Source organism: Cynocephalus volans, chromosome 5, assembly GCF_027409185.1.
Source record: "Cynocephalus volans isolate mCynVol1 chromosome 5, mCynVol1.pri, whole genome shotgun sequence".
NCBI lineage: Eukaryota > Metazoa > Chordata > Mammalia > Dermoptera > Cynocephalidae > Cynocephalus > Cynocephalus volans.
The window spans coordinates 145,664,567-145,677,285 of record NC_084464.1 but is presented as its reverse complement, the minus strand read 5'-3'; the positions used below and the strand labels follow the sequence as shown (position 1 = coordinate 145,677,285).

Below are 12,719 nucleotides of genomic sequence, written 5' to 3'. Positions count from 1 at the left end.
AGATAATATAAACTGCTAAAGATAAAATTCTAAGATTTCTGCAGCAGAAAAGACCAATGAGTTTTATGAATTAGTTCCAAATAGAAAAGTTAAATAAGACTTCTGCTTTCTTTAGAACTAAGAACAAAGGGAAATATTTGCTGAACTTGACAAGAATAAACATAAAAAACATGTTTATTAAAGCTTGCAATCACATAAGAAACTCTTCAAAATAGCTTTGAGGTTTAAGCACAAGATAAGAATAATTCATGAATTTTCCTGTTATTTCCTGCCTGCTGTGAAAATTAACCAAGTTCAAGTTTTAACATTTATGTATACTGTGACAATTACAAACACAAAATATTAGTACATGGCAGTAGAGTTCTAAACTTTGCTTTGAGAGCTCAGGTCACAAAATATTTTCCTAGAAATCCTTACATAAAGACATCCAAGCATATTTAATAAATAGTATTCTGAATTTTACTAATAAAACAGGATGACAAAATGACCTATATAGTAGGACCACTAACAGACATCTCAAACTTAACTCATCCAAAATCAATCTCCTGATCCTTCCCCAACCTGTTCAGTCCATGGTGACACCATCTTTCCAATTGCTCGGACCAGAGTTATTCGTGACTATTCTGTCAGCAAATCCTCTCAGATCTCATTCAGAGTATCCTGGGCAGTGAGCCATTTCTCTCCTTCTCGTGTGTCACCACCATAATCCAAGCCACAGCACTCTCACCTTCATTCTCACAGTGGCCTTCTCACTGCTCTCATCCCTTGGGACCTTCCTCCTCTGTCAATGCTTAAACACTGCACAAGAGTGAGTCTGTTCAGAAGAAGTAAAACTGTCATGTCTCTTCTGTGCTCAATCTGTGCATTGGCTTTCCAGCTCACTCAGAACAAAGCCAGAGTTCTTGCACTGACGGGGTAAGTCCAGCAGGATCTTCTCCCACTCTGCCCCTACCCCTGTGTGCCTCTCTGACTTCGTCTCCTAGGCTCTGTGCACTCACTGGCTCCAGCCACCCTGGCCTGCTTACTATTCTTCCACTAAGCCAGGTATGTTTGTGCCTCTTTCCACAAACTGTTCCCTCTGCTTGGAAAGCCCTTCCCCAAAGTTAGCATGGCTAACTCTCTCATTGCCTTTACATCTTTAATCATCTGTCTTCTCAGTGAGGCTTTCTCTGGCTAACATTTTTAAAATTGCAGTCCCTCCATCCCATCATTCCATTACATTTATTACTTTACTTTCTCCATAGCTCTTACAATCAATTAAATGAGCATGCATTTTGCTTAACTTTTTTTTTTGTTTGTGTGCTATTTCCCTGCACTGGAACTTCAGGTCATTGAGAACATAACATTTTTTTCTCTTTTGTTGTTTGCTGGATTTCCATCTCCTAGAATGAAGATTTGCACATAGTAGGTGCTTAATAAATATCTGTTGAATGTTGAATGAATATATTTCATTTACATATTTCATTTCAAATATAATAGTCCTTACCTTAAAAAAAAATCAAAACCTTCCTGTACTAAAAGGAAATATAAATTAACTGATAAATTAGCTAACAAGAATTGACTGAGCTCCTAAAGAGCAACATTGTCCAGAGGTCTGTGAGGAATGCAAGAACCTTTTTCTTCAAAGATATTACAGTTTAAGAAGGAAACAACATGTCTTAGGAAACAATTGGAGAACAGTGAGAAATAATATATTACTAAATGCTAAGTCTGAAAGTAGTCAGGCATTGCGGTATTTAGGAGGACTAGGTTCTAGTTCCATGGCTGTCATGAACTGTGTGAACCTAGGGAAACCTTTGCCCTGCCCCTCCTCAACATCTTCATTTTGCAAATAAGGAGACTGTCCTACAAGATTTATTACTCCATTAAAATTCTGCAGTTCTGTGGGTCTGCTGTTTCAGAGAAAGGAGAAGTCAGTAGAAATGTGTCTGTGGTTGAAGTGAGTGAGATTATTACACTAAAACATAATCCTCCTGCCTTTCAGCTGGATTATGTTTCTCAGCCTCCCTAAGAGCCATGTGAGGAAGTTCTAAAAACCTTGACTGAATACACATCTGCATCAGGCAATCTTTCAGTGAACTCTGCTGAACCTTACCAAGTCAGGCATATATTACTGCATTTAAATATATTGGTATTTTAAAGAACTTTCTAACACCAAAATGTGAATATTATTGAAAATTTAAATATTTTGTGTAATTAGTCATATTCTTATCCTTTCTTGTAAAAACTCATTGTCTTCTATTGTTAATTACCTATTTCATGTTTGTTATCTGTTTTGATTTGACCTCAGAAATCACAAGCTCCTCTAGATCAAGAGTCATGGATTATATACTTCTCTGCTCCCCCGTTTTATTTTTTTGCTATATACAGTGTTTTATACGTGTGTTATATGAACAAAAGGATTCTAGTCCTTTCTAAATAATCTCTGCTTAGTCTATTTACAGAAAATACATGTCACACCACTGTTCTACAATAAAAATTAGGGCATGGGTAGATTTTATCACCCATCATCATGGGTAGTTCATTATCTATGTTATCAACCCAGTATGAGCAACTGGCTTTGAATGGCACTATGGTAGACCAAAGATGATCAATATTCACAGCTTAGACAATACTGTAAAAGGATGGGGACAGCAATGTCCCTATGCAGTCATGATAATGTTCAGGAAAGTGACAGTGTTAAGAAGTCAGGGTTATGATAGTTACTTGAGGTGTGGGGAGAAGGACATCCTGTGTAGCTCACAGGCCACTAGAGACTTGGAACAATGTGTGCCCTTTCCTGGCATGGCATCAGTAGACAGGGCATGGGGAGTATCTGTCAGACTGAAAACCATCATTCTGGTTTACAGCTAAGAGTGCAGTTTCTTGACACCTACGCCCACAAACACCTATCTATGTTGGTGGATGACATTATCTCATCTTCCCCTGACTTGATATCTAAGCAAGTCACACAAACAAAGGGAGGATCAAACCAGTGTTGCTTACCTACATCTTTGGTTAACATCTCCTAAGCATGCCAACAGCAAACTCTCTTCCCTCTGGTTTGAATACTAGACCTGACTTCTCAGTGTTCTTTTCTTTTACTCATTTTATCTCTTCTTATCATTTGCTCTACCACAGACCAAAGCAGTCTTTCCAGAATATAAGAACGTGAATCCTTGGGGTAATACACACTTTTTTCTCATTCTAGTTATTTTCTAAACTAAGAGGCAATTTTGTCTTTGGAGCTCCAACCCTGGCACCTTCTACTCTCATTCAACAGACTGCAATGGGGCTTGAGGAGATGAACAGACCTCTGAGTTGTTACGTGAGTTACCTGTGCAGATTCTTTTAAAGTTGGGATTTTCCAGAAGGTGTCCAGGTAGGCGGCACTGGAACCGATGTTGCCAGAACTCAGGGAACCAGGGATTCCTCGTATTAGTGTCCAGCCTCAATTTCAGGTAATAATCATCAAATGACCTGACCTCTGGAGACTGCAGCTTTATCGTGATTCCCCCGTTGGCTTCCACCTCATAACCTTCAATGACTTCATCTCTGTCTGCCCATCCATCACTGAAAAATGCAGGGATTGGGGTAGGGAGAGAGAAAGACACATGTCTCACAAATAGAGCTCAGAGTTATGTATGAATGAAGCAATCCAGCAAGGACTACAGTCTATTTTAAGCCAGAATTACTACCCATTGATGATATATATATATAAATATATATATATATATATATTTTTTTTTTTTGGTGGAGAGTAGAAATTTGTGAAAGCATAATATCCTGTTTGTTTTTCACAGTAGTGAAAGTGATAATAAAGATAATGATAGTAACAATTATGACTAATGTTCATTGAGCATTTCCTAGTTATCAGATTATAAGCTACTTACTTTTACTGAGAGAGGAGAAGTTCAGCAACTAGCTGAAGTCCTGGTGATCCAGGCAATCTGGCTCCCAAGTCCAGTGCTCTTTACCACTAAACCACAAAGCCTATCTGTCAAGGTCCAAACCTGAGAAAGTAATACCTAGACATTCAGGGCCTTCACAAGAAGAGCTAAGTGAGGTGTCAATATTGCAAGCAAGACCATTAAGTGAGCTGCATCATATGAGGTAGAAAATTGATTTATTTCTGAAATATACCAAACATAGTTTTTGCTCCTGGGACGTTATTTAAATCTGCCTCCCATAGAAGCAACCAGATGCCTTTTTTTTTCTAATGCTATTTCAGAAAATCAGTATTAAAGGAAAACAATCTTACCTCCAATGTAAAAAGAATCCTCCTTCTCACTAAATGGTAGTTCACTGACATTTTATTCAATGGGTTAGAATTTTTGAAATTTGGTCACCTTCTAGAACATTCACATTTATCATGAGTGATGTAGCTCCAATTTAATTCAGATGTGGATGTGAGCTAGGCCTAAGTGGGTGTCCAGGAAAAGTTGTGCCAGACACTTAAACAGACAAAGCAGACTTTATTCAAGACTATTGCAATAGGCGAGAGACATTGAAGTCAACTCTGCTGAAACAGAAGGTGTGAGGGTTTTTAAGAGCTGGGATGCACTAGTGGAAGAGTAGTGGAGGATACTAGGAGGAACATCAACGTGATGAGATCATCTGTGTTTGCTAATTGTCACTTATCTAAGTTAGATTCCTACCCTTCCACAGACACTGAAGATGTCTTTCTCAAGGACCTGGGAGCCATCCCTTCGGTATGTAATCATTAAGAATGCTGGCAAACCCTCATCTCCAGAGAAAGTGCTTTTTTGCTTGCTTCTCATAGAGCAGGAACTGGGCCAAATACACGTGACTGACCATAGCTCATCTCTTGTTAACCTGAGATCAGTGGGGATAAATGTGCTCTCCACTTAGCTGAGCTAATTGGTGCAGTTGCTTTATAGAATCCTCCCAGTAACCCACACATGAGCTACCTTGTCAACATGTCAAGGGGTGTAGAAGGTATAGCTGACTTAAAGTGATCCAGAACTAAAGGGACTTTGAGGTACAATATAGTCTAGTCAGCCAGACCAGAGAATGTCTATATGCTTCTAAATCTGCTAGGATAGAGACAACAACCTTGCATAGATCTTTCCTTCTTTCTTCCCTCCCTCTCTTTCCTTCCCTTCCTTCCTTCCTTTCTTCCTTCTGCATTTACCTAGCAGCCACCATGCCAGAGGCTCTGCTATGAATCCAACTAAGAATACAACATACTATTCCTTGCCCCCATGGTGTTACAGACTTCTTACTAAACAAGGATTACAAACTCTATGCGATTAAAGAAGTGAACAGTACTATGCGGAGGGAGGGCTTGGGAGTTTAACTTAGTTTGATGTGGACATATATGTGTGTGTTGGGGTGGGAGGGTATGATTAGAAATGATTTCCTTCAGAAAGAGATATCTGAGCTGAGAACCAAAGAAGGAGTCTCCATTAGTCCAGTGAAGAGAGAGGGAGGAATCTGTACAGAAGACTCCTGGTAGATTAGCATGAAAGAAAGAGTGTGGCACATTTAAGGAATTTAGAAAGAGTCAGTACAGCTGAAGCACAGAGAGACATGTGACATGAGACCAGGGTGGGCGCATAGAAACTGTTAACTTGAGAACTATGGGAAGTCCTTAAAGTATTGAAAGCCTATTACTCAGTCAGGTTATTCAACTCTCCCCTCTCATGGTAAATGACGCAAGTATTGTTCTGGCAAGTCCTCTCTGCTCATTAATACTGAATATTATGGCCAGTCAAATTGATAGAATCAAAAAGACTGACTCAGTCATCTTTCTATGTGCTCAGTCCACTAAGAAAGGCTCAAACTAGTTTAATTATTTACATTTAAATCTATTTATATTTATATCTTAACTACGTCTGTAACAATTTGAAAATGTGAGCTATAGTTCACAACATGGTGAAAAGACAGGTAAAAATAAATCCAGTAAGGCTTTCAAGAAAATCTATCAAAAGTAAATATTTAAAATCAGAATGACTTATAACTTAAAGAAAATAATTACTTTTTGACATAAAGGTTAGGCTTGAAGTTTGCTTCTCCCCAAGGTTTGATTTTACTTGAGATTTCAAGGAGAACCAGGAGGTGATAGGGAAAGTATTCAAGTAGAATTACTTGGTGAATATCTTTTAAAGAGTTAATTGCCAATGTTATACATGAGATCTTAAAGCTATCACACATAAGGTGTTAGGGAAGAGTAACAAAAAAAGCTGCTGAAAAACATCTATAAAGCAACTTTTGGTTTTTATACTTTTAAGTTGTTTAATTTATGTATCACTTATCAAATGCATTTACAAAAAATTTTAAAAGGATTTTTGCCATTTAATTGTATTGGGATTTTGAATGAGGATGTTGTTATCTGTGATGTACACTTTATAACTGGAAGTCAGCAGCTGGCCTGATTCCTGGTACAGAATCTTTCTTAAAGGGTGGTAGTAAGGTAGGCTGTGCTTGACCTGAAGTGACCTGTAGGCACCTGGTCACTTCCTCAAGAGTCTGGAGTGAATCCTGCTGTGCTGGGTGGTAACCTGGCCTCAGACAGTGCTGGACTCTCTGTAAGGAACATTTACAGCCTCTAGCAGCTTCTGCTGCTCCATCTGTTTCCCAATTATGAGTGCCTTTTCCTAGCTGGGCTCTGGAAATAAAACAGCATGCTGTAGAGGAACAAAGTGCCTGTTTAACAGAAAGCTATAAATCTTAAGTATTCCTCACTAACGTATAAAGAATCCTTATTTCCTGTCTCCCACTCAAGATTTCTATACAACAATTCTTCATGAAGCCATTCTTCTCTTCCCACCAAATCATTGTTCTATTCCCTCTAAAATTTCACATTCCAGACAAATAATTATAAAGTTTTTTCTACCTAATAAATTCTGATATTAAAAATAGGAAAATATTACTTCTATTTTCATCAATTATAATTTGACAGGAGCTGTGTGAATGTTACTTTTGCATTATATCAGTTAAAATAATTTAATAAGTAAATTGATAATAAAAAAGAAATATGATAGTATTAATTTTTAAAATTATGCAAAAACATTTAGAAAAACCTATTTCCATTCAATTAAATAATTACAATTATTCAATTAGAACCTAATTACTTAGGTTCTAAGGCAATTTTATTTGCGGTGTAAGTTCAAGTAATTGTCTGTACCTGATAACAAAACTATAAGTGTTAAAAAATATTCCAGAGATTAACACATAACTGGGGAAAGGAAAAAAAGCATAATAAAAACATTATCTTTCAAAACACATACAAACAAGCACAAAATTTTGCGATTTACAACGTTAACCATATTTACAAAGGTTGAAAAATACAGCATAATGTACTTTAAATCAGGTAATGTCAATTATGCAATTTTCACAGAGATAATGCAGCTTTTTCAATAAAAACTCAGACTGGCTTTATTCATTTGACCTTTACCAGTGTCATTGAATAGTAACTGTTCTCAAGGGCTGGAGTGGAAAACTTCATATTTTATGGGCAATTGGTTAAAGTACTAAGAAGGATCTTAACTGAATAGTGGGAAAAAATTATCCCTAGGCTCAATATTACTCTGCCCCTGCCTAACAAAGCTTAAAAGCAAAATACAAAAGGATCGTGGTATTTCTAAGTAACTTAACTTTTTCTCAGAACTAGCTCAAGAATATTTTTGAAATACAAAATATCTAGTACCCAACAAGGAAAAATTAACAATGCCTGGCATCCAATAAAAAACTACTAGATGTGTAAATCCGTAGGTGGAGTGAATAGGAAAGAAATACTAGAATGACAATTATATGACAAAAAATTATCACATCATGATGCAGGTAAGGTAGGGGATTTTTAAAGAGTCAAGTGAAATGAACATATTTTATGAATATATTTTAGTTTGGGTGGCCAGGAAAGCATTGCGTGGTCAGAGAGGTGGCTTTGAAGAGAAAGCAGTTAAGCTGAGATCTGAGCTACATAAATGCATGAAACACATGAGGGTCAGAGGGAAGAGGACTTCAGGGTACTAGTGCAAAGTCCCTAAGGAGGTGACTTAGTCAAGCAGCTGTGACTAAACATTATCCACTGCCACAGAAATCTAGACTCAAAATGTTTACATTCATCAGAATATTTTAATATACACTTTTTTGTTTTTCAGCTATCCACTATATATTTGATATTCTCTAAGATATCTTAAATGTTTGAAGTGTTTTCAGTTTTCTTTAAGTCCTTGTTGGTAAATGGAAATGACATTTTCTATGAGAAGGTGGTCTCATTTTGATAAACTAGATTAATGAGTGACCTCTGAGAGCAAAACTAGAGAAATCAGTGATGCCATCAGGGCTTACAGCAAGCCTCTCTTCCTTGCACCTCAATTAGCAGATCCTATTTCTATGTCATTATGAGCTCACGAACATCACACTGTTCCAGTTACAGAGATAGACCAAGTGCCTTCCAGAAAAATCTTAAAATCATGATCTAAGAGAACTCAATGTCACCCTAAGTCCATCTTGAGTTATAGCAAACTATTGGCTACAGGATTCCACTAGGGCCAGGTCAGAACAGACTCATTTTGGTGCTTGAATTCTACAAAGCTTGAGTGGAATCTGAAACTTTAGACTTTGGCTTCATGAGGCTCAAAACTCAGCTCATCCAGTGGGCTCTACTTCATTACTAAAATTGTCGTTACCATCTATTTTTCAGTGGACTCTGGTTTTAAAGCAATCCTGGGGTTGAGAGGAGGGCTCTACTTGGAGACAGTAGATGGGAAGCAAGAGCTATGCACATTTCTTTGAGAGAGAGAGAAAAAAGAAGAGTCCTTTGATGAGGACAGGAGATATTCTGACCCACAGGTGATTTAATGTCACCTGTAAAAAGGACACTTAAGTACACATGGAAGTAGGGAGGGTAGATATCAGAATGAATGAGACTCGGTTTATAAAATGAAAGTGGAGACAGAATAAGTTATGACTATGTCATGAGGATGTTGAGCTGCTCCTGGCAATAGTGCGTGGCTGGGAAGTTTCTTGGGCTGCAAGGTCATTGTGATGGCTAAGGTGAAACTCACAGCTGAGAGGCCTCAGGTGACAGGAATAATTCTTCAGTGCTACAGAAAATGTAACTTTATGTCCTCAGTAAATTATGGAAGAAAAGAAGGAACGAAAGAACACGGGGAGGAAGGAAAGGAAGGACTAAGAAATGAGCTTATTAGGTCCACAGTGGCGGGAAAGTCAGCAGGACTCAAATAGAGAGCTAAGTTTCCAGTGCCGCTTTCTAATATTCTGAGATGACAACCTGACTGTCAGGATCTTTTTAAAGTCTTTTTAAATACAGATTTATTTTTCTTACTTGAATAAAAGATCCAAGCACAACAATTTGTGGCTTTTCAAAAGTGAATCCAATGGTTTAGTAACTTCATTAACTAATTCCCTTAACAGATCAAAGCAAGTTACCCTAATCTCTAATTTCTAAATACCATCATTTGAAGAAAGAAAATGCCCTTACCAGTTTTGGGTCAATAGCTAAAAGATTTGTTAATTCCTCCTGTGTCCAAACTATTCCTGATTTTTTTTTTTCATCACTAGTCCAATATTTTTTAAAAATTGCTAAAACATCTCACAGTGTGGTCCACTAAGGTAACACAGTTACTCCCCTTAATATACTTACCTAAAAATAGTGATATATAATCCAGAAACAAAAAGTAATTCCATGGTGCTAAAAATGGTGAGAGAAATGAGAGCCAAATGATAAGCATAAGGGAATGCAACAGCTCCCTGTAAAGGTTTAACCTTTGTAAATGAGGCCCTAGAGAATTGGGAATGGGTTCTAACACCAATCTGGTGATGTGAAAAATGTTTTTATGAACCATGGATGTCAGAGAGCTGAAGCTGAGACCCCAGCATAAAGCTGAGAGCTTTGGAGTCCAGCAAAATCCAGTAGAATGGAACTACAAGTGTTGCCCATCAGCCTGAGGAAGCTCGAAGTCAGTCCAGGGACTAGGGTAGAAAAAAATAAAGTCACAATGCACATGTGTAATGTCTGAATTTATATAGCCTATATGGTATAATAGCCATAAGCACAGAAATTGTCGTAAATAATGGCCTAAGATTATTTAAAACTCTTTTAATCCAAGTGAGATGCCATTGGAAATCAATATTTAAAGATACATTTAAGATCTAGGGAACTCTTAAAATTCATCAAACTGGGAAGGATGTAGATGGGGAAAGGGGAGATGTTAGTCAAAGGGTACAAAGTTCAGTCAGACAGGAGAAATAGGTTCTAGCGATCTATCGCACAGCATGGTGATTACAGTTAATAATATATCATATATTTCAAAACTGCTAAACGAGATTTTTTTTTTATATATTTTTTTTTTAAATTTTATTTTGTCGATATACATTGTAGCTGATTAATGCTCCCATCACCAAAACCTCCCTCCCTTCTCCCTCCCCCCCTCCTCCCCAACAATGTCCTTTCTGTTTGTTTGTTGTATCAACTTCAAATAATTGTGGTTGTTATATCTTCTTCCCCCCCCCCCCGGTTTGTGTGTGTGTGTGTGTATGTGTGTGTGTGAATTTATATATTAATTTTTAGCTCCCACCAATAAGTGAGAACATGTGGTATTTCTCTTTCTCTGCCTGACTTGTTTCACTTAATATAATTCTCTCAAGGTCCATCCATGTTGTTGCAAATGGCAGTATTTCATTCGTTTTTATAGCTGAGTAGTATTCCATTGTGTAGATGTACCACATTTTCCGTATCCACTCATCGGATGATGGGCATTTGGGCTGGTTCCAACTCTTGGCTATTGTAAAGAGTGCTGCGATGAACATTGGGGAACAGGTATACCTTCGACTTGATGATTTCCATTCCTCTGGGTATATTCCCAACAGTGGGATGGCTGGGTCGTATGGTAGATCTATTTGCAATTGTTTAAGGAACCTCCATACCATTTTCCATAGAGGCTGCACCATTTTGCAGTCCCACCAACAATGTATGAGAGTTCCTTTTTCTCCGCAGCCTCGCCAGCATTTATCGTTCATAGTCTTTTGGATTTTAGCCATCCTAACTGGGGTTAGATGGTATCTCAATGTGGTTTTGATTTGCATTTCCCGGATGCTGAGTGATGTTGAGCATTTTTTCATATGTCTGTTGGCCATTTGGATATCTTCCTTAGAGAAATGCCTACTTAGCTCTTTTGCCCATTTTTTAATTGGGTTGCTTGTTTTCTTCTTGTAAAGTTGTTTGAGTTCCTTATATATTCTGGATATTAATCCTTTGTCAGATGTATATTTTGCAAATATTTTCTCCCACTCTGTTGGTTGTCTTTTAACTCTTTTAATTGTTTCTTTTGCTGTGCAGAAGCTTTTTAGTTTGATATAATCCCATTTGTTTATTTTTCCTTTGGTTGCCCGTGCTTTTGGGGTCGTATTCATGAAGTCTGTGCCCAGTCCTCTTTCCTGAAGTGTTTCCCCTATGTTTTCTTTAAGAAGTTTTATTGTCTCAGGGTGTATATTTAAATCCTTAATCCATTTTGAGTTGATTTTAGTATACGGTGAGAGGTATGGATCTAGTTTCATTCTCCTGCATATCGATATCCAGTTATCCCAGCACCACTTGCTGAAGAGGCAGTCCCTTCCCCAGTGAATAGGCTTGGTGCCTTTGTCAAAGATCAGATGGCAGTAAGTGTGTGGGTTGATTTCTGGATTCTCTATTCTATTTCATTGGTCAGTGTGTCTGTTTTTATGCCAGTACCATACTGTTTTGGTTATTATAGCTTTGTAGTATAGCTTAAAGTCAGGTAGTGTTATGCCTCCAGCTTTATTTTTTTTGCTGAGCATTGCTTTGGCTATTCGTGGTCTTTTATTGTTCCATATAAATGTCTGAATAGTTTTTTCCATTTCTGAGAAAAATGTCTTTGGAATTTTGATGGGGATTGCATTGAATTTGTATATCACTTTGGGTAGTATGGACATTTTCACTATGTTGATTCTTCCAATCCAAGAGCATGGAATATCTTTCCATCTTCTTGTATCCTCTCTAATTTCTCTCAGCAGTGGTTTGTAGTTCTCATTATAGAGATTTTTCACCTCCTTGGTTAACTCAATTCCTAAGTATTTTATTTTTTTGGTGGCTATTGTAAATGGGCAGGCTTTCTTGATTTCTCCTTCTGCATGTTCACTATTGGAGAAAAGAAATGCTACTGATTTTTGTGTGTTGATTTTGTATCCTGCTACTGTGCTGAAATCATTTATCAATTCCAACAGGTTTTTTGTAGAGGTTTTAGGCTGTTCGATATATAGGATCATGTCATCTGCAAACAGGGACAGTTTGACTTCATCTTTTCCAATCTGGATGCCCTTTATTTCCTTCTCTTCTCTGATTGCTCTGGCTAGTACTTCCAACACTATGTTGAATAGGAGTGGTGAGAGTGGGCATCCTTGTCTAGTGCCTGTTCTTAAAGGAAAAGCTTTCAGCTTTTCCCCATTCAGGATGATATTGGCAATGTCCTCACCACAAATAATGATAAGTACTTGAAGCAATGAATATGTCAATTATTCTGATTTAATCATCTCACAATTATGCATGTATCATAACATCACATTTTACCTCATAAATATATACAATTATTATTGTCAAGAATAAAATAAAATTGAAAAATAAATCTGCTGTGATAAGCTCACAGTAATACACACATGCACCAGAGTACTAAACTAACATCAGATCCACAAATGCATTAAAATTTGCTTTTAAAAGACAATTATTCTAGTCT

At 37.3% G+C, this 12,719-nt stretch overlaps 1 protein-coding gene across 3 annotated transcripts in view; it reads right to left on the bottom strand.

The window, feature by feature from the left end:
• GRM1 (glutamate metabotropic receptor 1) overlaps positions 1 to 12,719 on the bottom strand; it is a 421,403-nt gene that overhangs the window by 122,211 nt on the left and 286,473 nt on the right. For all 3 annotated transcript variants that reach the window (XM_063097650.1, XM_063097651.1, XM_063097652.1), the window contains exon 3: positions 3,317 to 3,552. In XM_063097650.1, the coding sequence (XP_062953720.1) occupies positions 3,317 to 3,552 (236 nt within the window). The remainder of the gene's footprint in view (positions 1 to 3,316; positions 3,553 to 12,719) is intronic.